The following is a 26,702-nucleotide window of genomic DNA, read 5'->3' as shown; positions in this document are numbered from 1 at the left end:
TAAGATTGTCATAAAACTGAGGGACAGAGGAATAGGGAAAACAAGAGGCTTTCCAATTCCAGCAGCTAATTTGAAGCTCAAGCAAGGTCTGGCTTGACAATACCACCTACTATTGAACCAGCTAAGGGATTTTGTAGTGAAAAAGATGCTTGACAATATGATCCTATTAGAAATGACATGCAGTGCACACCATGTGACAGTTCTAGTCGTATGCTGTGGGCCAAGTGAATAGCGCTGATACTTTTTCAGTTTGGCTGTGAGAAATAGGCTTGCCTTTAAATGTTCAGGAGTTATTTGGGTATTATTTGAAATGTTCATTTTTGTATTTTGGTGTTTTGTTTGGTGTACACTTCATATTTTACGTTATATTCTCCTTCCCAAATGGAAGTTCCAGTACAGCTGTAGTACTTCACTATAATTGTACTAACATTTGAAAACCGTCTTTCACAAGTGCCCAAGGCAAGTGCTGAGGGAAGTTCAAGTGCTAAAACAGCAAAGGTGATGTTCTTCAGCGCTAAATTAAACAATCTCTTCTCACTGTTGCATTATTTATACAAGATAGGAGAATCCTAGTGGTACTGTTCGTGTAAAAATTGTATAGGTGCTTCAAATTAAGCCCCTAAATCTTGGTGACTTGATGGGTCATCAGGGTAGCAGGTGTACAGCCTTCCTCTTCGAGGTCATTGTTTCATATACAAATTAAAGTTGCAGAAGCAATGTTTTGTTTTCCATGTGGAGCCTGGTTGTAATCAGTAGGATTTGTGTAGGGGCAGGGGTTAACTGCACAGATCAGTGGCTAGTAGGACCCAGGTCAGTGATAATCAATAACTGTTAAATGTCTCATGGGTGTTCATTGCTTTGTTTTGTAGTTTTAATAAGCTGGACATAACAGTCTGCTGTTCAGTTATATTAAAGGGGCAAAGGGCCAAGCTAAATACAAAGAGAATACAATTCTCCTTTTCATTGATAGGGACACTGATCCACAAGGCTGCAGTGGGAGAATGCTAGAAGGAGAATTTACAGGAGCTTGTACTGCTCTACTTGGAACTACCAAGTTTTCAATTTCCAAGGATATTAATCCAATATAGACAGAAAGCATTTCAGTAATTCTCAGTTTCTGAGCAGTTGAAATGATGCAATCTGTTGGGATATCTAATGAAAATAAAGTAAGGCAGCCACAGTTTATGAATTCTGCTTTACAATTTCCAGATTTCCCATCCTTCTCAAAGAATTCTTATTGCAAATATCCAAAGTACTTCTATCTTTAATGATATAACAGATTGCAATGTATGTTACCTACCTACCTAACCAGGTACTGCTATTACCCAGTGATGCCAACATTTTGCATTCTGTCAGTTTCCCTCTCCACTGAGTAATCATTCAAATATTTGTTAATTGGAAGCATTTATCATCAAAAATTGCCTTCCTTTACTTCTGAAGTTAAAGGAGGCAATGTGTTGATCTGCTACTCAAAGACACAATCAAGAAGCAGCTAGAGTGAAGCCCAGTTTTGCTGTTGCTGAGATCTGTAGCAAATGAATTTTTAGATTTTGCTTATTAATAGGGCCATCATCTGTTCCAGCTAGCTTGATTGATAAAAACTGATTTTATTAATACAGATTCAAGGCAATTGTTTTTACACATCAAAAGAAAGATAAAGTTAAAAAATCTGAGCTTAGGCTGAGCTGAAAACACTGCTTATCTGAATGGCTTCCTTGAATTGAGGGGATCAGTTCTGCAAATATTCACCAGAACAAAACGCACACTAAAGCCAGTAAGACCTCTCAAAGGGCAGATTGATTTTATTCACCAGTTCTATCCTCCAAAACTCCAATCATAATAATTCACCAATTTTAATCACAGTCTAATCAGCTGGCAAGAAGCTTTGGTTTGAGTAATCAGCTTTAATCTTGCTTTCCATTTGCGTTTTCCTAGAGGTTGCTTCTTATAGGTTGGAAAATTTGGAACATACTTATTTACAGCTCTATTTTGTGCTTTTTTGACAGTTAAGATGATACATGCTGTCTTTATGCCATTATTCAGCCTAACTTGCATGTGTTGAAATTTCATAATTGAACATCTTAATGTAAGATAACAATGAATGAAACATTTATTATTTGCTGGGTGATACTTAATCCTTTGTGTGTAATCATTGCTGCACTCAAATGAAAATTAGAGCTCAAAATGTATAAACCACAAAAATGGATTTTAATATTTAAAACTGTTTAAATATGCTTGATGTTAAGTGAAAAGCACATTTTTCAAACTAAATGCTGAACTAAGTAACTTATTAAGCAATGAAAGTGCTGTTTGTAGGTAGTGAATTTAATTGACTGTAATCTTCTTCAGAATTTCTGAATAACTGAAGATCACTGTTTAACTCTTAATTTATCTCTTTTTTTTTTGGGGGGGTGTGTGTGTGTGGGGGGAGGGAGTGGGGAGCAAACATTCCTGATCTAATTGAATAAATAAAATGAAACTATCATCAGAGGGCTGGAGCATCTCTCCTATGAGGATCATCAGAGGGCTGGAGCATCTCTCCTATGAGGACAGGCTGAAGGAATTGGGGCTGCTCAGTCTGGAAAAGAGAAGGCTCCGAGGTGACCTGGTGACTGATGGCCTTCCAGTATCTGAAGGGGGCCTACAAGAAGGCTGGGGAGGGACTTATCAGGATCTCAGGTAGTGATAGGACTAGGGGGAATGGAAAGAAGTTGGAGGTGGGGAGATTCCGGCTGGATGTGAGGAGGAGGTTCTTCACCATGAGAGTGGTGAAGCCCTGGAATGGGTTGTCCAGGGAGGTGGTTGAGGCCCCGTCCCTGGAGGTGTTTAAGCCCAGGCTGGATGAGGCTCTGGCCAGGCTGATCTAGTGTGGGGTGTCCCTGCCCATGGCAGGGGGGTTGGAACTAGATGATCCTTGTGGTCTCTTCCAACCCTGACTGATACTATGAACAGTTCTATATTCCCTTTCCATTTTGAAGAGACTACAGATGTTATAGTTTGTGTTACTTTGACAGAAAACTCTGGTAGCCTCTTACTTCTGCTAGTTCAATGGCTGAATTTTGAAGGTAGGCAGTAAATAGTTAAGTATTGCATTTATTTGACTTAAAAGAGGTCAATAAACGTATTAATAATTGTGGTGAGTTTAGGCTATGCCTTTAAAATTTAGCTGGGGGGAAACTTCAACCCACCACAATAATATAGCAAAATGCAGGTCTCATCATACTGAATTTAATGTTAAATAGTTGGGTTTTGTTGTTGTTGTTGCTGTGTTTTTTTTCATTTAGAACCAAATTAATTTCACTATTGAACTTGATATTCTTCATTGTGGAGATGGGTTTTTTTCCCCTTCCTGCTACATTTTCATATGATGCAGGTTGGAGTCGAGAGGGATATTACAGCCTGATGTAATGGTGCTCCTATCTGGTTGTGCTTGGGGAGACCCTTGAGCTGTACAACCACACTTGGAGTCTAAGTCTGTACTGGTCCATTAGGTCCAGAACTCCACTGAGAAAAGCCAGCTGAGAAAAGAGCATGAGAGAGAGAGGACATCATGTGGTAACTTTCAGCTCAGGGACTTCTAGTCTCAAAAGTAGTGTCTTCATTATTTACTGAATCTTCAGGGACTTTTCTTCCAGACCAGTTACTTTCTGAGTTTACACATTTTGTTAGCACAAGATTCCAGAACTGGTAGGAGCTTGGTTTGAATCTGGTAAGGAATAAGCCTGCTGTGTTATTCTTAAGGATCTCATTCAAGGGAGAGAGCTGCAGAGGAAGTTTAAAGAATCAGATGAACCCTCCTCCTCTATCCCATTTGTGGATATTAAATCCTGGGCTTGTGAGAGGTGCATCAATCTGTCATTCAAGTAATTCCATGGGCTGAAATTTGGCATGAGAATGTTGGCTTGTTGAATATGTAGCTAAAATCAAAGTACACTATGTCTCCACAGATAAAAATGAACAAAGTGGGAGAAAGGCCCAGAGTAACATCTTTTTTTCATACAGATCAAATTGGATGTTCATCATTAAAACAGCTAAGAAGTGTTTCACAGACATAAGGGAGCTATTTAAGTAGATGGTACTTTTGTGGGCACTGAATTTTCAGTAAATTCTTAGATATTATTGAGACTCACATGACTGGGCACTGATAGAATGAGGCTTGATAATGTTCAGGTCTGTGTGTTAAAGAAAATGAGTCGGAGCTTTTGGTGTGGAAACTGATACAGTCTGAATGGCTCAAAGTGTAATGCCCTTGTTGAAAAGAAAACTGGTGAAGAAAATCATGAATCATATCATGAAAAGGCATGAAAATCGCTTTTTTTTTAGTTAACTAAAATATGAGGCAATTAATTTTTAATTTGTTGCTGGTTTAATTTACATAATTGTTCATTTAATTCATGTAATTGTTTCCCATTTTGTTCCTAGGAACTTGAAAAGGCCTGGAAAATGGTGGATAGAGCCTATGAAAAGGAGCAGGAAGCAAAAGAAACTATTAAATCATTAAAAAAGAAAATTGCCCACCTCAGTAAGTTAGTGGAGGAAGGATCTGGACCATCCCTGGGACAAGAGAACAAGTAAGATTTCCTCAGGAAGGGGGAAAGCCTGATCTGATTTTCTGTCATTCTGCACCTTGTTTAGTCTTGTAGACACCACAAAGACACTGGGAAAAAAGAGAGAGAGAGATCTTTTTTGCCTTTCACTTTTGCCATGAATTCACATTTATTGCTTTAGGTGTTTATGTAGTGAGAAAGTACAGAATCAAGCTATGATTGAGTTTATTCAGCATTGGATTAAGCTGAGAGAGCAAATAAAAATCAATATTATGCATTTTCTTAGTATCTGCTTTATCTGACTAGCATTTCAACATATTCTGTCTTTGAGAGTAGGATCCTGTCAACATTTTTAGTTGTAATGACAACAGGGTCAACTAGTTAAGTCAAGGAAGCAGAAAGCTGGATTTATCTTCTCTTCTCAGCTTTTTATAAGGCATTATCAATGTTTGTATTCATGTTTGTATTTTATATTTATACATTTTCAAGACTATGGGGTATTGTACTGAACACATATGCATAAAGGGACCTAGTCTTAAGTGAAGCCATGAGCTGCTACAGTGTAGTAGTATTAATGATCCTGAGGACCCACTCAAAAGCCCTCCAAAAGCTGATGCTTGTGCTCAAACACTTCCCCTCCAAGAAATGTGGCTGCACATAAACCACCTGAAAGCATGAGAAATCCACTATTTCAGTTTCTGTCCCTGAATCTAAAAGTTTGGTCATGAAGGCCTCTCCTGATAGAACTCTCCCTAAAGACAGCTCTCTGTGGCTGTTTTGGCGTTTTCCTGAAAGAGCCATGAGCCATTACTTTAACAGCTCCTCACTCCTGCATTTCCAGCTGCTGCCTGGGCTACTGAGATGTGCCTCCTTACTATTTCTTTTTAAAGTTCCTTCTAAATTTCCCTTCTGTTCCATGCTTCCCTACTCTGCCCAGTGACAAGGCCATGGGACCAGACAACTGCTTTGCAGCCCCCATAGTCTTTAACAAATATAAGGCTGATTTTAAAGGTTGAGCTTATACCCACACTGCAGGGAATTTCTTGTAGATTGTAAATGTGTTCAACCAGGGAGTCTGATTTATTCTTACATTAGGTGACTGCAAGACATAACCTAGCTAGATGCCCAGTAGGGTAAGCTGCAGAGAATCTGGTTACAACAAAGTAAAGGGTTTGGTCCCTGAGTAGTTTTGCAGTAAGTGGAGAAGAAGGAATTTTGTTCCTTTTTACCTTTCTGGGAAACTGAAGGATTCTTCAGCCCCAGGAGGAGGTGATATCACCAGAAAGAGTGATTTTTTGGACTAGGTTAGCTTTTAAAGCTGCTTATGTTGACAATGACTATGATCACAACAGATTGACCAGCAGAACCTTAATCCAAAAGGAGTTTAAAATCAAATTTAAATCAATTACTTTTAAACTCCTGTTTATCACAAAAGATCTTAGTCTGGCATAGGAGGAAGAACAGAAATGGTCTGTGACACTGCTTGTCTATTATTTTCTTGTTTCCAGTATCCAGGATTTGCTAAAACATAAAGATGAGATAACAAAGGAGCGTGATCAACTGTTATCAGAGGTTGTGAAGTTACGTGAAAGTCTAACTCAAGCCACAGAACAGCAGCAGAATGCAGAAAGGGAAAAAAATGAGGCAGATCAATCCATTAAGCAGGTCTGTACAGATCCCCAGATGGTGGTTTTAGGCTCTGTCCTGAACCATTCTCCACTCTTACAATCGATCTCCACGACTAGGATGTTAGTCCATGTTCTTTCACATCTCAAACACTTTCTGGAGTGCTCAGCAAGGAGTCTCTTGTGAATGATTTTTATGTAATTCTCTACTTCTAGTCTGTGTCCTTTGCAAAATGTGGTGTTATGTACCAGCTCCTTCCACAGCTTCTCAGTACCCTGAATGAGGCCAAAGTTCCTTTGCCTAAATAGTAGTTACCTTTCATACTGGAGATGTGGAGGGTTTTTTCTGGATGACAGTTCCTTATCCTCCCAAAGGAGCTCTTAGAACACAGACCAGGTTAGAGACCTCCTACTTTCTTCTTCACGCTGATTCCTGCTTACAGTTTTTGAGTTGCAATGATTTTTCACCTCACCAGTGTCTGTAAAGAGCAGTCATATTCCATCTCAGCATTACTTTTTTTGTCTGCTCTTCAAGTTAAGTCTTTGTTTATCTGAGAGTAGAGAGTTTGTTTTTACTGATCAATATGTATAACTTCCTTTTATGTGTATAGTAGCCAGAAATTCAGCAGACTGAGGATCAATAGAATACCCACTGAATGGAGAGAAAGTAGAAAAGGATGGAAGGTGGGACACAGCAAGTGAAAATATAGGGGCTGGGGCAAGCCAACAGGAAAAAGGCAAAGTGGAAAATAGCATTTAAAGAACAGAGAGCAGATAGAAGCAGCATTTTGCATACACTTGTTTATTAATCACAACTAGGAAAGCAAGGATCAGCTTAGGTTTCATGCACAGAACTTGTTTCTGTTTCTAAAGCAGATGGATGGGAATGTCTTGCAAAAGAATATAAATCTTTGCTTTTGTGATAGCATTGTGAGGTTAAGATAAAAGAGAGAGGATTGAAACTCCCATCAAAACTTATCAAACTTGTTAGCCTTCATCTTCTGATAGTCACTTCATCCACCCTTAAATGTATGGGATTGTTACAGCATTTGTAACCACCTCCCATTCTTCCAGTATGGAATTATCTTCCACATCAGACTGCTTAAATGACAATACCTTTTTCAAAGTCCTATTGAAGACTCTCTCAATTCTCGTAACTTTTCATCTGAGGGTTCAGAGCAAGAGAAATCTTCAAGTGAAGAGCATCTTAAAATTGCTGGTCTCTGGCAGAGAAACTTTGAGAGCAGGAGGACTAAGAGCAGTTTTGAAAATGAACACTGGGCAGACATCTCTCTCTTTCATTTACTATCAGTGTAATAAGTGTATCTGCTGGTGAGGCAGAAAAATCAAAACTCCTTTCAGTACAACATCAGATCCAAATTTTGTGAAGTATTTGGGAAGTACCACTTTGCAAGGACCCTATGAGTAAAGATACATTTGTGCCCCTGCATCTCCATAGGAATGCTATTAAGTCTGAAATGTATCAGACCCTTCCATGAAAGGTGAACTTATTATGGTGCTTAACAAATTCTTGTAATCAGTAAATAGGTTTCCTCATGCAGGATTGTTTGTTCAGCTACTAGAGAACATAGTTACTTCTGAGAAGATCTGGCATATTCCATAGAGGGGGTACAGTAGTGTAGAAGCTGTTGTTTTCATAGTCAAACATAGTAGAAGGAGAGGTGAGAGGCCTTGTTTTCCTGAATAAAAGGCTAGGGAACTTAAAATTTTTGCCTTATGTATTGTTGTTATTACTATAGCTTCAGCAGGAAATACAGCTGCAACAGACTGAGGCATTACAAGAGGCCCGAAAGAAGGTAAAAATAGAGAGGGAGCTGAAAAATCTTCAAGCTGAAATGGATAACAAGCAAGCTGAGATCAAGAATTTACAGCAGCATATAGAGAAGAGCAAAGAGGAGCAACTGAAAATGGAACATCATCTGAAAGAACAGAAGGTAGGGTAGATAGCATACTCTATTTATCAGGTTCAAGACTAGGGCGAGATGTCAAAATAAGAGGAAAAAAGATTTTTCTTGAGGGGAGAAAGAATGAGGTTATTTTAAGTTAATAAAATGTAAGCATTATTTATTTTAATGTAAGTATTACTTTACTAATAAACACACATGGAAATATTGTTGACAGATTTCAGATAGATTTCCTCTCATAAATCAGTAGTGCAATGAGATTGTTAGAAAACATCTTGAAAAGATCACAGAAAATGGGAAAGTCTGTGAAGAGCATGGATGATAGGAGACTGCCAGGTTGGACTTCTGATGTATACTGCCAGTTTTGCCACTGATTGACTGCAGTGGCATTGGTAAAGTTATTTTGCCTCCAGCTTCTTTCTTCTGTCACAATAATTTTTATCTACCTCTCAAGCCTGTGAAAGAGCAGAGAACTGTCTTCATAAACCTTTTTGATGTCTTTTCCCCATTCTGTTTCTAAAAACGTTATCTGGAAATGTCCTAACATAGTGTTCTGCAAGTGTTTGGATTTTCAGGTTTTCAGTCCATTTCCCCTGACTTTGGGAAACTCACAGAGAAGCAATTTCAGTAAATGGCAGGGGAGATCTCATCACTTTAAAACAGTCCTACCTTAAGGAAAATTTCTTTGAGAGTTGTGTGTTTCTTGTAAATTTATGACTTTTATGGCTGTTTCTTCCTTTCAGGTGCCTGAATTTGTGAAGGTAGAGGCCTATGACAATTTTTTGTCAATATAAGAGACCTAGTAGAATACTTCACATTAAGAGATACACTGATATCACTGATTTGATGCATCTTTTGAGGGCAGCTCTGTGATCTAATGCTTGACTAATCTGATAGCCTTCTATGATGATGTGACTAGCTGGATAGATCAAGGGAGAGCAGTGGTTGTTGTCTGTCTTGACTTCAGTGAGGCTTTTGGTGCTGTATGCCATGACAACCTTGCAGTTGAGTTAGATGAGTGGTCAGTGAGATGGATTGAGAACTGAAGGACACCGCTCAGAGGGTTGTGATCAATGGTGCAGAGTCCAGTTGGTCTGTAGGTAGACCTCCCAGGTCAGTACTGTGTCCAGTCTTGTTAAACATCTTCATCAATGACCTGGAAGAAGGAACGAAGTGTACTCTCGTCAAGCTTGCTGATGCTATGAAACTGGGAGGAGTGGCTGACACAGCAGAAGGTTGTGCTGCCATTCAGTGAGACCTGGACAGCCTAGGCAGAGAGGAACCTGATGTGGTTCAGCAAGGGCAAGTGCAGGGTCCTTCACCAGTACAGGTTAGGGATTGAGCTGCTGAAAAGCAGCTCCACGGAGAAGGACCTGAGAGTCCTGGTGGACAACAAGTTCACAGTAAGCCAGCAGTGTGCCTTTTGTGGCCAAGAAGGCCAATGGTATTGCATTAAGAAGAATCGATCGAGGGAGATCGAGGGAGGTTCTCCTTCCCCTCTTCTATTCCTCAGTGAGGCCACATTTGGAGTATTGTGTCCAATTCTGGGCTCCCCAGTTCAAAAGAGATTGGGAAATACTTGAGCCTGCAAAGAGGATTAGGGAACTGGAGCATCTCTCTTATAAGAAGAGGCTAGAGTTGGGGCAGAGATCAGCAAGAGAAGGTGACACAGCTATTACGATGTCATTGGATTGTTGTTTCTCAGTGGAATTGTAGCTGGCTGTGATGCCTGATCTTATTCCACTAAAATTTCTAGTAAAATACCCTTGCTTGCATGACAGTGAAGACGTTTTGATACAGCTACTATAGGGTTCATCCCACCTGTGTCTAAGTCTCAGTAACCCACTGTTATCCTCATGTTTGCAACACAAGAAACAGTATTCCTTCTTCTTACAGTGCATTTTCTTCTGCATGCATTCAAAAGAGGGAGATGCCCCTTCACTTCCTTTAATGTTTAAGGTCATGGTATATAGAGACTTCATCAAGCTTATCACACAGTACTGTTTGAAGTGAAAAACATTATAGTTGTCCTTTCCTCTCTTATGGAGTAGTATCTGTTAGGGGAAGTGCCATCCAGCAGAAGAAAAGACCTGTGGCTCCAGGATTGAAGTATATGTTCTATACAGAAACCATGAAGATGCAGTTTCGGGCTTTTGGCCCACGGGAAATGGTTGTGTCCTGGTCTCAGCAAACCATATAGCCAGAAAAATGTTATCAGCATATTAATGTAGGATTTGCTTGCTAGGATACAGAGCTCCCCTGCCCTCTGCTGATTGAGGTAATTTGAATCTCATACTCATTTTCAGTAATGATACGTAGCAAGTTGTGTTACTGATGCTTGCCAAATGCCTAACAAGAAGTAAAATATTTATCTACCACCTGCAAGAGAGACCTGCTAAACTCCCAGAAACGAAAAACATGACACTAGCTGTGTTATTCATGAGAAATTATCATTTCCCCTAGTCAGTTTGGAAATACATCATACTTCACATTAGTAATTTCATCAGCAGTGAAGTGTGGTTTTTAAGCAGACAACAATTTGAAGCAGCTTTTATCTCCTGGGGAGATGGAAGATTCTGCCTTCATGTATATGTAGATCTTGTAATGAGATTAAAAAAAGTTAATAGGGTTGTTCTTTAACAGATCTTGAATGAAAAAGCTGATAAGGAACTTGAGCAACTTCATACAAGATACAGTAAGCTCAAGCAAGAGAGAGAGCAGCACATTGTGATTCTTGAAGAGGCGATGCAGGACATCCAGCAGAAGACAGCAGAACTGAAAGTAAGTACAAGAAGGTGCATGCATACTATCAACCATAGCACTCTGACAGCACTCTTACCACTTGGGGAAGGGATGACCTCAGTTCATATACTGGCAGTTCTCTACAGGTCATTTTGGAGGAAATATGAGGAGTTTTAGATCTGGCTGTCACTGGATGCCATTCTTTCTGTGGCAGTATCATGGTGCAGTCTCCAACCTTGCCACCTGACAGCGTAGCACTTGTCCTGCTGGAGGAGCTGTGTTTTGTAGAACATGAACCAAAATGCTCAGCACAGTGTTTATGAAGAATATGTGGTGCTTTTGACAAGCATAAGGTCCTTCAATTGTGAGCTCTTCACATAAGACTAATGACTTTCTTTCTTCCAGTGGTTAACATAATCTAAATGTTGCCAAAATCCACTGAAAAATATTAATAAATTATAATGACAATGTCCTGAGTAGCTTCCACTGAAGGGAGTTGTTTCCAACACTGAAACTTCTCCCACTCCCCACAGTATAGGTTGGAAGAGTTAAATGTAAGTAATGCAGATGGTGTTTACTTTTTGATCTAAATGGTTTTCTTGCCTGATTTTACAGTGTTTAAGAGTTGTTTTGTGCTACTCAGAGGCAGGTGAGTTTCAGCTGGGGAAGGATTGCATGATTCCTGCATATTTTTTTTTATTTTTTAGGGTACTTAAAGAGCAATTGTGCTAAAGGGTAACATATACCTGTTAGATGTCATTACTCTGTCTACCATATCTTGCATTTTGTGTCATCACTGGGGTTAAAATACTAAACGTTAGAAAATTCGGGTAGAAAATCTTTATCTTATCAAAGTTTAGTCAAGTACAGCCAAGGCATCTAAATAAAAAGGGTTGTTTGCCAATAGAGAGTTGTTGTTTGTCTGAATGATAAAAATCAACCACTGACAGATTAAAAGCTCAGTTTATAACTAGTCACACAGATCATTCTGATGTGGATCCTTAATGGGCTATATGGTAGGAGATTGTTTTCTGTTGTACTTTTCCAGGCTGACTGGAAGATATTTTTCTTACCTACGTGAAATCCAAAGTACTGTCTTTTCCAGGTTAGCTGGTTTCATCGTTACTTCTGGCCATACCATTACTGTTTAAAATTTGACAGTTGTTAAATTACTCACATTTGGTGTTCTAGGGCATCCAAAAGTGGATTTTGATTCTCTAATCTTATCCCAACTTCAAGATAAGTTCAGAGTCATGCATATGGACTTCTGGGAACATAAAAAACCAGAAGATGCTGCCCAGTTAGTGATTAAGCCAATTGCTAAATCTTCTGAGAGGCTAGAGAGTCATGATCTGAGATGTCCTTTTGGTAGGCACTGTGCTTGCAGTTTCATCCTGCAGTGCGCTGAGTGCCTCCACTTTGGTGTTGGTCAACCCAAGCTTTTCAAGTACACATAAATCTCTTTGAAGATTATTGTCAGTAAGAATTGAGAAGATTCACATCCTCCCAGAGGACACTCACATAGTGTGATTTACCATCCCACAGAACCAGTGTCTGAGGCTGTAAGTGGAGCATTGTAATCTGTGATGGTTGTAAAACCTAACAGCAGTGCTGAATTGTATGAGGAAGTTATATTTGCCTCTTAAAATGAAGGAGACTAGTTTCTGTTTTGATTATTGATTGTGTTTCCTGAGAACCCGTCACGTGGTGTATTGGTTATTTTCCCCTCTGATTGTATAGCAAATGAAATAAACTGCACATTTTGCCTTTTATTTTTAAAACCATAGGGTATGAAAGAGATGAGGATAACAGATACCTGCTATCAGGGACATGCAATCAGACCATACTAGAGCTATCTTTTTCATCACAGTCATTGTCCCTAATACTTCAAAGGAAGTTAGAGCTGCCCATGTTTCATCTGCAGGACTAATTGGGTAGTGCACTGTGAGGCTTGCAGCTGGGGATTCTTTATTGATCATTTTCCAAAACATAAGATTTGATAATCATTTTCCATGGCCTAGCTGGCTTTGTTTAAAGTATTTTAAATATTTTTTCCATTAGCTAATTATCATCTCTCAGGTTATCCATGGCATTTAAACCTTTGCTTCCTGAATGTAATGGAATAAATATATACCAAGTGCAGAGACATTTTCCTTCTGTGGATACTTTTTCTCTCCTTTCCTTGTTGCTGCTCTGTAGGCCAGAGATGAAGAAGTGATTCAGGTGCACACTGAAATTTCAAAGCTGAGCAAAGTAAGAGATGTTCTTCAGAATAAGCTGCGTGTGGCTGAGGAACAAAAAGTTGATACAGAACATGAGAGAAACAACCTAAAAAATCAAATAGCTGGACTAGAGAAAGGTAGGTGCCTAACTAATGGGGGGGATCTCTCTTCTGATTGATAATTTACAGGAACATCCTCCTGTTAGGATCATTCTGCTTTAGTGTTTAGCATGAAACTGTACAAATGGCAGTTGGAATCTACAGCAGCATTGAAAAAAACAACCTTGTAGGCTTACAGAATTTTCTTAATGTAGCATATGTAGGTGAAAAGGCCAATCTGGATGGAGCCCTGAGCAACCTGATCTAGTGTGAGGTGTCCTTGCCCTTGGCAGGGGGTTTGGAACTAGTTGATCCTTGATGTCCCTTCCAACCCTGACAATTCTATGATTCTATGAAAACACAACAGACATAATTGAACTTTGTGGTGTGCCAACTTGTGCCATGTCACATAGAGACTTGTCTCTAGTGCAGCTTCACTGATTCTGCTGAGTGGTTAATAGCCTGGAAGTGAGCATTTTCAAATGAGCTGATAAACTTAGTCCTGGTGTGTTTATGACTTCAGCTGGTCAGCGTGGCTACTAAAGCTGTCCAAATATTGACTTTGACTCGCTAGCAGAGCTGAAAAACTTTAAGAAACACCTTTCAGCATTGTTGCCAAAAGAAAATTTTGGACGAAAATGCCTTGGGTCAAACAAAGTATTTTGTTGAACTTTATAAAACAACTTTTTCTGGTATTTTTTTAAGCATTTAAAGCCACTTCCCTTTTTGCTAACCATTAAAATGCAAATAAATTTCAAACTCAAATATGCTTTGAAGTAAAAATAGGCACATTTTCAAAGGGATTTTCAGATAGAAAACAGCTTTATTTTTACTTTCTTTGTCGCTATCATGAAGTCACAAAATATCTGAGTTGATGAGACCATGTTTTTGGGCACAAAACCTCCCTTTGCTATAAACTTCATCACAGAAAGAGTGATCAGACATTGGAATGGGCTGCCCAAGGAGGTGGTTGAGTCACCAACACTAGAGGTGGTTGAGTCACCCAACACTGGATGTGTTTAAAGGTTGTTTGGATGCGGTGCTTGGGGATATGGCTTAGGGATGAACTTTGTAGAGTAGGGTTATTGGTTGGACTTGGTGATCCTGAGGGTCTTTTCCAACCTGCAAGTTTCTGTGTTTCTGTGTTAGTTCAAGTTGGTATAAATGCTTTTCCCTGCTCTAGTTTCTAGCTTGTATCCTGAAGAGACTGCCTGTGTGAGATATGAATCCTTCCATATACATCTGGTTTTCATATATCTCTGTGAGATGGGTTTCCCCACAAGTGTTTTCCTTGTACTGCTTAAAGTTGTACTAGAAAGAAGAAAGGCACTTAAGAAATTCAAATCTGTACTGGAATGCCTGGGAGTGGCTGCTATTACCATGTCTTTTTGTAGTAGTTAACACATTTTTGCACTCCCATGTACTGCATTTCCTGCGTTAGTGTACCTGGTTTTAATTATTTAACAAATACAATGAAAACATGGCCCTACTTCTAAATATCTTTGTAATAGTACATGTCCAGTGTTAATCTTGTCTTATACCATGTAGTTCTAAGTCCACTAAACCAGCAGAATCTCACTGCTTCCAAGGGAGTTGGGGTTTATATAGAGGGATTAAAATAATTCTGAAAGTCCGTGGTTTTGAAAGTGCCTCAGGTTTTGGATGCTCATGTTGAAGCTTCTTAAAGGCTGTTATTTTCAATGTGCTCCAAGGTATCTGAAAATGTCACTTCTTGTGGTATATCTTTGTTTAAAACTCAAATATCATAAGCCCTCATACCATTAATTACTGTGCCTGAGTTCTTCTAAGTTCTTTTAAGTACCCACATAAGTATTTAAAACAATTAGCTGATACCTGAGGTTGCAAAACCTCATCACGGCTAATTGAACTGTTCATGTAATGTTAAGGCTTTTATAAAAGTCCACAAAGTTCTTTTTGTATTTTTAACACTGGTACAGTTTGAACCCAGGATTTATTCTCTTTCCTCCTTTTCTCTAGACTTGGAGGCTGCCAAAAAGCAGGCGGAGATTGACAAGAAAGCTGTGGATGAGCTTGTGAGGGAACGGGATATACTAAACAAGGTGAGCTTGCATTGGTAATCCTGATAAACAAATCTCACAGCTTGAGAATGAAATGTCTGTATACAGTTTCAAGTCAACAACACAGAAATGTTGTAGAATAAAGAAAGGTAAGCAAAGCATTCAGTTTTCCTTCAGCAGAAGCTGACACTGCTTCTTTTCTGTGCACTGAAATAGTGCTAGTACCCATAAACACACAAAAGCTTTTTTACATACAAACCATCAGGGAGTTTAAAAATGCTGCCTGTGTTCACCTTCATTGCAAACCCATTGTTTGGTATCCAAAGAGTTCCTTACACCTGTGCTTTTACACTACATAGCATGTGGAGTTAAATTTTAATCCAGGCAAATTAGGTCTTCTCTAGTAAAAGAGCAAACCAAAATGTCGATGCACCACGTAGTGTTTTGGTGGACTGTAATACTAATCCTTGCTTTCAGGTTCATTTCTCATCCTGATCATTTTCCATCAGCCCAGGATTCTCGTACTGCAAGATAGCATCTCATGGTTATGGGCATTCCTGAAGGGTAATCTAGTAAATTCCATGCTAAAATGTGATTTCTGAGGTGCTTCATTTGGTGTAGATTCACTGTCCTGTGTCTTAACTCTAGCAGAAGCTCAGACTTTGCAGATAACAAATGGTTTGTATAAAGAAAGAAATTTTAGAGTGGTACCAGAAGGCTGATGTTTTAAAGGTGATATCATGATGTGTTCTCTTTACTCCTTATGTATAATTTTAAACCACGCTTGTTAATTTCCAGTTTGGACTTGCTATTTATAATGTGAGAAGGAAGGGTATTTGGATTGTATTATTTATTTTCCTGCTTCAGTCCTTAGTTACATCAACTTGTAAACAATCCTATCCTTTTTTTTTTTTTTAAATGCATACTAGTGTTTTACCTTCAAATCAGAAGAAGCACTGTTGAGCAGCTCTGCTAGAGATTTATTTTTGTTTTTAACTTTTAATTTCGATTGAATAAATCAGATAAGGGGTAATAATATTGAGAAGTCCATAATCCACTTATAGAATGGCATGTTTTTGTCATAGTGGGGGCAATTGTTGCGTTTTCATGTCAAGACCTAATTGTGACCTAATTGTGGCTTTCCAGTATCTGAAGGGGGCCTACAGGAAGGCTGGGGAAGGACTTCTCAGGATCTCAGGTAGTGATGGGACTAGGGGGAATGGAATGAAGCTGGAGGTGGGGAGATTCAGGCTAGATGTGAGGAGGAGGTTCTTCACCATGAGAGTGGTGAAACCCTGGAATGGGTTGTCCAGGGAGGTGGTTGAGGCCCCATCCCTGGAGGTGTTTAAGCCCAGGCTGGATGAGGCTCTGGCCAGGCTGATCTAGTGTGGGGTGTCCCTGCCCATGGCAGGGGGGTTGGAACTAGATGATCCTTGTGGTCCCTTCCAACCCTGAATGATATTATGATACTATGATACTATGAAGAGCCATTATTTTGTGTTCCACATAGAACTTGGTCAAGGCTACCACTGCCACTCAGAAGCAGATAAACTTGGTGAAACTACATGAGCAGACAAAGAAAGTCCTGGAAGGAGAAATCCAAAATTATAAGAAGGAAGCTCAGAAGCAAAGGAAGATTATTTACCAGTTGGAGAAGGAAAGAGATTGTTTCATCAACGAAATCAGCGAGCTCAAACAGAAGGTAGGAACTGCTTTTTGTGCAAGTGGCTCTCTCCTGTCTTACTGCAATATATGGTATCAGATGATATACTAATTTCCTGACATGCCAGTGGGAGGAAGCTTAGATCAGTGGTCATCACATAATTTACAAAGGTTTCATCCTGATAGTTCATATTGCCTGCTATTGTTTCAGGTCTCTCTCAGGAAACCTCATCATGCATACTATTGATTCCCTCAGATTGAGGCCAGTGAGAGCTGACAATGCTCAACATGTTTATAAGAGATTTAGCATTTTGAGGGATTATTGCCTCTGTATGAAAACACCTAGATGTGTTAAAGGTAATCTGCAAAATAGAGGTTTTCTGGGAAGAGGCAGAGAAGTACTGCATAAAATGTGTGTTTCGTGGTGCCCATTATTATGTACAACTTTATTCCTGACAGTGTACACAGGAACGTGGTTGTACCATCACATTGAAGGGCCCTCCAAGAAGCTTATTGATTAGCTTTCAGACTGTTTCAACTCACAAGTTATTTGGTGTCTTTTCACTTCAAAATGATCCTTTCCAATTTCATGTGACCAAAGGCTTTGAAATAATTTTTGAATGGTAGATGCTCCCTCATCTGGAATACATTTTGCTTTTTCCTTGAAATAAAATTCCAAGAAAATGGGATTTGTCTTTATTGCAAAGTCATTTTTTCCATCTTTCCTTCATTTCTAACAGTATAGATATGAGTTAAGAACATTGTAAGGGCAAGGGAGTACTTCATAACATTCAGAACTACAAGGCTTTTGCTTTCCATTCTGATTAAGGTCGCTCACAATATTTTGAGGGTGAAAATGACTAATGTTTGCTTGTTTACTTTGTCTTTTTTTTCCCTCTGCCACTTTGGGTGCATATTTTCTGTCACTACTTATAAGACAGAGCCTCTGTAAATGCGTTATGGCACTTGAGCTGTTTGTATAAGGATGCTTGCTTTGTGATTGCAAGTTTCTGAAGGACTTGCATGGTTTTGCGATTCACTAAAGGGGCAATTCCTGACTCAGCTTGCAGGTGAAGAGCAGCAGGAACAGTTCTGAACACAGGAGTATGTGAGGCAATAGTTTTTTCCCTGTAGAGGTTCCCTACATTAAATTACTCACTGTTTGGTAGGATAAGACAGGGCAAAACACACGATAGGAGGAGGGCATAAGATCAGGATTATTACATCCACTAGGTAATATTAAATTCACTGTTTGACCTATGCAGGCTTGAGAAACTGTGTCAAAACTACAGCTGCCATTTCACAAATAGCGGGGAATGAGCTGTTGATGGGCGGTAATTGTACATCTAGTCAGTGCTCTTCACTCACTTTTTATCATCAAGCTGGCTCTGAAGGAACTCTTGTGTAAGAGCTGGTAAAGAGCCAAGGCCATCTAAGTCTAGAGACTTCTTGGAAGTCCTGCAAAGCAGACAGAGCCATGCTGTCTCTGAAAGCTGTTTGGTTATTTACAGCAGGACAGAATCTATAGAGCTGCAGAATTCCTTTTTCAAAGTCACTTACTATGGAGTAACTGTTGAACAGAGTCCACAAAGCTATAACCACAACAGTAAAAGATTTTAGTGGTGAGAATTCATACTAGACTTGCTGTTCTAATTATTGGCCTGGCTGACTGCTCATTTGTAACATTTTTAAGCTAGTGTCACTTCTTGAATAATCTTACTTCTAGATTAGACAGAACAAATTAGAGAACAATCTTGTTTCTTTGCTCTTTGTGGTGTAGCTTCTATTACTGAGCTACAAATGTTAGTAGAATAGTTCTTGTTCGAACTGAAACTCTAAGATCATTAAATCTTAGTTTCCATGTGGAAGGATTAGGCTGCTGAAAAGGAAGAAGTGAAACATACCTTTCAGTCTCACCTGAATTGTTCTCTAAGTGAGCCTCATGAGAAATCACCAAAATAGTCTCTAATGATTTTGTTTGTTTGTTTATTTTTCCCAAATAGACATTTAGAATGTTAAGTTTACAGTTTAGCAACATATCCAGGAAAACCACAAACACATTTCCTTTTACAAATTGAGATCATCTTTTGGAAGGTCTAATGCTCAAGAGGCATATCATTAAGGCTATGGCAGCACTTCTTGGAGAAGTTAAATGTCACTGTTAGTGAGATCTTGAGGGGGTTTACTGCACTACACAGGTATCCAGCAGGAGACGATAGTTAAGTATACAGATAAAGACCTGTGAGTGTACAGAAGGAAACTATGAATACCTAATACTTTCTGCTTAGCTTTGGCTCCTCAATGCCAAATCGGAGAGGTGTAGTGTGCTGTCAGCTGCATCAGGATTGAGGATGCTCAGCCTCCCACCGGGCTCTGTTGGGAAACACTGCATGTGTATTTTCTGCATTATTGGGGTTTAATCATTCCTGAAAAAGTAGAGTCAGCATGCAGTCTGTGAGCACAATTCAGAAAACTTAGTCCACAAGCTTATTGCACTTACATTGTCTCAAAATCAAGTGAAAAATCTACAAATGCAGTGACCTACTTAAATCTTGCTCCAGATTATCATCACTGTTGTGAAGATAGAAAACATGCCTTATTGATTTCTTCTCCCTGCTATTACTATTGACAGGTTATTTTAGCAGAAAAGGAAAAGTCAGGAGTTGGTTATAAACTGAGACTGTGTTTCTGTATTGCACTGTAAGCAGTTACTGGGCGCTTCTGCAGTCAGCTGCAAATGTGCTGGAATTGTATTCCTGCTGCTGTAATAAGATTTTCTATATTTAACTATCCCCTATCTTCAAAGCTGAATGGGAGTTACCTGGTAGAATGATCAATTAATTAAGCTTCTGCTCCATATTTAGAACTCAAAAGACTTTACTGCTAAGCAAGGGGTGACACTGTTGACCACAGACTTTGCCCTTACTGACTATTTGATGTAAACTTTTAAAAGTCTTTCTCCATTGACATAAACTTTAGCTCAAACGGATACCTTCAAAAACAGAGGCAAGAGAACAGGACGTGAAATACAGTTGGTAATGGACTTCTTTCTTGGATTTTATTCATGTGATTCCTCAGCTTTCTCTTTAATGCTTGGTCTCTTTCCCAGCTTGGTTTTCTCCCCTGAGCAGTGAACCTGAAAAATGATGTGCATTATCCTTACTTTTCTTTCTGTTTCTTTTAATCTTATTTCTGTGCAGTGATGGATTTTGTTTGAATATTGCTTGTTTGTGCTCGTTGATTTTCAGCTTTCTACAGCAGGAGGGAAGGCTGTTAGTTAAAAAATAAATAAATTAGGAAGCCCATCATAATGATGAATAACTATTTGCATTTTTGATCCTTTGATGTAGTAATTATTTTTTATTGTTATGGGGGAAACTATTTTGTAGAAGCGTCGATAATGTTTTGTGGTTTTGTTTATTTGTACTACATATGATCATCTTCTTCCTACAGTCAACAGTACTCCCATTTTCTTTAGGTAACCATCACACAATTATTTCTAATCCTTCACAGAAGCAGCTGTTAAGCTTGGACTGAGGTGATTTTTAGCTATAGCTGAAACTTCTTATGGCAGGGATTTGAACTCGTCATCTTAGAATAAAATCACAGACTCTCCGGCATCTTTATGATTTTGTGTTAATTTCCTTCATTCCACTCCAGGTCCTCCAGCACCTCAAAGACAGAGAAAGATGTGAAATACAGATCTGTGACTATGAGAAGAAAATAAAGGAGTCTGAGATTAAATTAAAACAGCAACAAACTGAATGTGAAACTGTGACAACAGAGAGGAACCTGTACAGTCAACACCTGATTGAAGCTAAGGTAGAAGGCTATGTTTTCCTTTGTGCTTCCCTCTCTGCTCTTGTTTTGTTCTTTTTCTGATTTCATTTTGATTTGTTAAAAGGAAAGCACACTGTTTAAGTGACAGAGGTGGTTTCTACATTGCTGTGTCTTCTGGGGAAAGGAATGTTTTTGGTCTCTGACCTTTTATCTGGTCAGTTTGTATTTGCATTGGAAATAGGAGTCCACAGTTATCACGTGTCAATATCCCTACTTCAATCCATGCACAAAATCATGATGTGCTGGAGCAATCACAAAACTATGAGAGAAGAAACTTTTTCCATTCCATCCTGTCTCCATTTTGTTTTATCCCTTTAGAAGTTGTATGTGTGTATGGGAAATAGGGTGTAAAGGGAATTAAATTGCCTCCTTAGCTCTGAATGTATATGCACATTACCGTGAGTCATGATTTAGAAGGCAGAGGGAACACTTTCCCACCCAAAGTGGAATTTTTTGACAGCACTTAATGCTTCCACCTCTTTTCATCCTTTGAGGTAGTGTCATTTTTCTCAGATAATGAAGCTCTCCATTCATCTCTTCCTTGGGGATCTCACTGAAAACACTGGAGGAAGAGAACAGATCACTTAAGGATACGTTCTATTATTCTTCTGTAAAGATCTGAAATACAACACAAACATTACAGCAGCTGGCAGAGATTGAGACTTTGGATAGCTGTGATTTACAGCCTTGGGTTATTTCAGAATAAGGATTTATAACATAAACATATATAGTAGATAATAAATTTATACTCTGCTTTGATTATGGAGGTATTTTGCTTGAGAAGCAGGTGGGAATGAACTGTTCAAGTTCCTATAAAACTGTGTGCTGGGATTTGATTAGGAATGAACCATTTTGCTTGACCGCTGTCTGCCTTTCATCAGTGGATGTGGTGTTGGGATTCTTGGTGCTCCCAAGCAATCTCTCAACAGAAACAAGGGTGAAAAATTGCAACACTGATGCTTGTTTGTGTGGTTGTTTTTTTTTTCAACTGTACAACATAAATTTGGTTACTTATAAAGAGCTGGCATCTGTGTGGCGAGCTGCAAAATGACACCATCAACTCATCAGTCTTTTCAGGTTTTGTGAGTTATATAGTACTATACACAATGCTGTTTCGTGGGTACAGCTGCTAGAGGCTGGTGTTTAGACTTTAATACCTTATTTGGTTTAGCAAGTCCCAAGAAGATAGGTGTGGCCAACATGGTATTACCTGTAGCAGTGGAAAACAGCCATTCCATAGCTCAGTAACAGGTCAGCCAGCTGTGAAAGAAAAGGAAAAGAAAAAAACAATTCTTTTTTCCTTTTGGGAAGTAAAACAAATCTGCACAAGCTTGTTTAGCTAAAGCTAGATCTAAGTATTTTTGGATTGCTTCATGTGGAAAGATCCCCTGCTGCCCATCTTGCTAGTGCTCTCTGGAGTATCATAATGTTCAGCTCAGTAAAATCTCTTGGAAAAAACATGTTAGCAGGCTGTTAATATGAGATAAAGATCTAATGCTTTCATCCTTGGGGTTTCTTGTGGTGTTAGGAGCTTATTTGTTTAAGCAAGTTGATTAGGAGACCTGTTAGCAAAAATGATGTTTTTACTGTTCTTCATTAAATGCAGAATTAGGAATGGTTTGAGGCACATGTCTGGGCACAGTGTTTTTAAGCTCTCTCATCTTTAACAACATTGAAGAGATTTATGGGCTGTTTAGCAAAGATAGCTTTTAGTATGGCTTTTGCATTCACAGAATTGACTGAACAGGAGGGCTGGGGAAGGACTGTTTAGAAGGGCATGCAGCAATAGGATGAGGGGCAATGATTTTAAACTTGAGCAGGGTAGATTTGGGTTAGAAATAAGGAGGAAGTTTTTTACAATGAGAGTGGTAAAATACAGGTTGCCCAGGGATGTGGTTGAGGCACCATCCCGTGAGACATTCACGATCAAAGTTGATGTGGCCCTGGGCAGTCTAATCTAGTTGGAGGTGTCCCTGCTCACTGCTGGGGGGTTGGACAAGATAACCTTTGAGGGTGCCTTTCAACCCAATGCAATTTGTGAATCTGTGAGCATGCAAACAGGTGAGCCTAATGGCATATTGCTGCATTTATTTAATCTTCATTTAATTTGCCAAATAGCTGTGGAATCCAGAGATTATATTTTGAGGGCTGTTAGACTACTAATCAGTGCTTTCCTTGTGCTGTATGTGAAGACTGCCACCACTCAAGACCTTGCTTACCTATGTTAAGCATGTCTTCCAAGAAAACATCACTCATTTGTCAAGTAAATCCACACCTGTGGTAGACAGTAGTGAGAAAGCTCTAAGGTACCCTGTTTTGTACTGCATCAGAATGTATTCACATGAAAGGTTACAGTGTCTGTGAGGTAGCAGCCTCTGGCAGAAGACAAGTGACTTCTGAGGCTACTTTGCTTAGATGCAGAAGTGCAGGTCTGTCAAAGCATTGAATTTGCTGGCTTCCATTTCATGTCACAGCATGTGCTGTCACTGCAATGAGTACAAACAGTTTCTTAATTTTGTGGAGACAGGCATCTCTCTGCTGTGAGTGGAAGTATTTTGAGTGATCTGATCTGTCTGCTGTGCTACCAGGATTTTTGATCTGTGTTTTGAGATTAAAATATATGCTGCATATTCTCACACCAGGGTCTTCTCTGTCTCTTCTGCCCCTTGCAGCTATGTGCAAGCTATACAAAACAGAGATAAGCCTTTCCTATACTGCCTTGCAGGCATATTGGTATCATGCTTACGGACGTACAGGATAACAGATGGATTGGATCAAAATCTTAGGAATCTGTATTAACTGCTAGTTCTTATCAAGTGTCCACCACATTAAATTAAATGGTTTTATTATACTCATAATTGATAGTCATTATTTTTGTCAATGTATCATTTAAAGGCATTTTTACTGCAGTGTCATGCTGACATAAACAGAAAATTGTCATCTAATAAAACTGTTCTTTTCCTGTTGGATTAAAAGGTAACGTCCTGTGATATGTGCATCAGATCTCCACTCAAATACTGTGGCTACATTCTCCAACACAGGCTAAGTCCCAGTCACAAGCTTAGCTCTTTTCTGGTTCCCTCTTGGTGATCACACTTCCTCCTCTATTAGGAGCAGATAGCAGAGCTGACGAACAAACTGAAAACGGTGACAACTGAGGTGGAGCAGCTGAAAGAGGAGATCGCAAACAAGGAAGCAGCCCTTGTGAAAGCACAGGAAGATCATAAGCAAATAGAGAAGGAGAAGGAATTGATGAAAGTAAGACCCTCTGCAAATACACATTCTTACAAAGGATGGTTTCTATGATTTCACAGATTGAATTGTATTCCTGATCTCTGGTAGCTGTTTTGTTCTATTTCAGTAAACTACTCTGTAATTGAAGCATAAGATCTCAGCAACCTTTTGAGGCTATTAGTTACACAAATTTTCCATGTAACTGGCAAATCTAATCTCAGCCTGTGATTATAATCAGGAACCTGGATTGTCTGTTGGAAGCTTCCAATGTCTTGGTGACTGAAGATGTTTATTAAAAGGTTCCATTTTGCTTGCAGAAATTCAGATTTTTGGGATAGCTGGCTTCTAGCATTTTTCAATACAGACACTTAGAATCCAAGGTTTTCTTTTTAATAACTGTTTTCTGTCTGCTGTTTTTAAGTGCAAAGCCCATTATATGACACTTTACATCTCATGTCTCTGTGTGACTAGCAAGCATTAGTCTTCTGGGAATTAAGCAGTGCCTTTTAGCAGGTCCCTATGCACAGAAAGTTGTAATTTTGTGACACAAAGCAGCAAGAATCTGTTTTAAATCAAAGGAAAACAGAGCTTGAAGCTTTGGTTCTTCTTCTGCACTGGTTGCAGCCCATCCTTGAATAAGTCATTGGATTTGTGGTGGTATCTCAACCCAATTTGCTGTGCACTAAAAAGATTTAAGGAGTTACTGCTCACAGCAGCTTATTTTTTCTCTTCACTAAGCACTAGGAGAAAAAAACAAACCCAGAAAACAAGCACCACCCATCCCAACATAAGTCTCCTGCCTCTTTTCACAATGTTTTCTTTTGTCAGTTTATTGCTATGCTGCAGTGACTCCTTGAGTTTTCAGCCCCTCTCAGCACATTACAGTTATGACAAGATGTCAATAGAGCTTTGTAAAAAGGTGATGAATTTGTGTTCCTGTACCTGATCTGTCTCAAGAGTTGTTCTATCAGTGATAGAGAAGTCAAACAGCATCTCATTTCTTGTGTACAGCTTTCTGCCTTAACTAGTCCCCAGTTCTGTCCCATCACCTCAGAACTGTCTGGCATCTGTTTGACAAACACATGATTGCTACATGGTTTACCTACTCATTTATTCACTACAAAGTATGTCCATACACTGACATCACGTTACTGACTAGCTTCAGGGCATTGTGGTCTTCTACCTGAGTGTCTCTGCAGAATACTAAAGCAGAAGAGAATTCAGAGAGGGAGATGATTGACACAAACACAAAAGAACCCAATTACTTCTCTAGCAAGCTGGCTTCAATTTTTCCTGTTTGCACTGATGTGAGGGAAACAAGCAAGCCTGAGAAATTAAAGAACATGCTAAATCATGGAGGACTGGGATTCATAGGAATGAGATTATACAGACATTATATTTATGCTTGCCTCAGCTGACATAAAGGCCTGTGATATGTTTAATGATGGTAAATGATACAAAGGATGCCTGATCAAAGCCACTACAATATATACCCTCTGACTTGTTATGTCAGCATTCTGTGTCCAGACTCAGTTGTACCTTTTATAAAAAGTATTTTCCTCTTACCTCCAGAACAAAGAATAACAATAATAAAATCTCTTACTTTATGCTAATATTTCCAAAACTAAGCAAGAAATTGGTTTGAGATATTGGCATAGGTTCAATATAAATTAGTCTTTCTTGCTGACTGTTCCTCAGTTCTTAACAACTCTGAACCAGCTTCAAATGAGCTGTGCTGATTTACAGCAATTTCAGACCTGAGCGATTTTCTGCTTGCATAGTAACTGTGTTTATTCATTTCCTCTTCTCTTACCTAATGTACACAGTCCTTCATACTGTAACTTTTAGCATAATTGTTCTAATTGGAAGTCCTGTTAGTTTGTGGGGCCTCTGTGTGTCTTAAAGTATTGATGTTCATTGCTGTACAAGACAGTTCAGATTTATTTTAACTCAGTGCATTCCAGTGAGGAGATTTGTTTGTACGAATGTTAGCTGCCAACACCTAATGCCACTTCTTGTTTACAGCTCATATTTTTTCTGACATAAGGAGAACATAGAATTTTGATATATATAAAAAATATTATCCAGCAATGCCAAACACAAGCAGTTTTACATTTGTAGACAGCTTTTGCATGCTATTGATTGCATTGCAATATGAAGTGGCTTGCATTTTTATTTGGCTGATTGATTCAGATGAACATCTAACACTGAGCAAGAGAGGTATGAGTGTGGCACCTATGGAAAAATGAAGATTTTATTGAAGCAAATAAGAATGGAACAAGCTATTTTATTATGACAGTTGTGGGTTGAAACTACCACAACAGTGGAACTGCTTGTATATTAAATCAATGTTTTTGCAGGTGCAGCCTTCATCACAATCACATTCTTTCAGCATTGGATGATGCTCTTTCCCACAAGGCAGCTTGAACATCGTTCTTTATAAGGGTCAGAGCTGTGGCAGTCTTTAAGTCAAGGCTTGGAAGTTTTCACATCTGTGAAAATGAACTGTAGTCAGCTAGTTGCATTTTGACTCTAACTCCTTAGCAATGATAGAAATTTCTAATAATCCAGGAAGTCTGTCTTACCTTTTATTGACATAGGTGCCTTGTATCATGAGTCCATGACAGTGGTTTTAAATTGCTGGACACAATCCAGTGTTAGTTTATGTCAGTGATGTGCAATCACTGTAACAGTGCATTGCTTCTGGTATTTAGGAAACTGCCCCTCTCTTCCCAGTCTTCCTCATCTACACATCCACCAAAAAGAAA

The 26,702-nt window shown here is 39.1% G+C and overlaps 1 protein-coding gene across 2 annotated transcripts in view; it reads left to right on the top strand.

Moving 5' to 3' along the window:
• The window catches only part of CFAP58 (cilia and flagella associated protein 58), a 72,012-nt gene that overhangs the window by 8,418 nt on the left and 36,892 nt on the right, over window positions 1-26,702 (top strand). For both annotated transcript variants that reach the window (XM_068139215.1, XM_068139214.1), the window contains 9 exons: window positions 4,423-4,571; window positions 6,056-6,212; window positions 7,933-8,127; window positions 10,741-10,878; window positions 13,039-13,198; window positions 15,158-15,240; window positions 16,709-16,900; window positions 20,521-20,682; window positions 23,812-23,958. In XM_068139215.1, coding sequence (XP_067995316.1) covers window positions 4,444-4,571; window positions 6,056-6,212; window positions 7,933-8,127; window positions 10,741-10,878; window positions 13,039-13,198; window positions 15,158-15,240; window positions 16,709-16,900; window positions 20,521-20,682; window positions 23,812-23,958 — 1,362 coding nt within the window. In that variant the 5' untranslated portion in view covers window positions 4,423-4,443. The remainder of the gene's footprint in view (window positions 1-4,422; window positions 4,572-6,055; window positions 6,213-7,932; window positions 8,128-10,740; window positions 10,879-13,038; window positions 13,199-15,157; window positions 15,241-16,708; window positions 16,901-20,520; window positions 20,683-23,811; window positions 23,959-26,702) is intronic.

This window comes from Melanerpes formicivorus, unplaced genomic scaffold, assembly GCF_026170545.1.
Source record: "Melanerpes formicivorus ecotype bairdi unplaced genomic scaffold, bMelFor1.0.p_v2 SCAF_6, whole genome shotgun sequence".
Lineage (NCBI taxonomy): Eukaryota > Metazoa > Chordata > Aves > Piciformes > Picidae > Melanerpes > Melanerpes formicivorus.
Note: the sequence above shows the minus strand (reverse complement) of the source record. Positions and strands in the feature narration are given on the sequence as shown.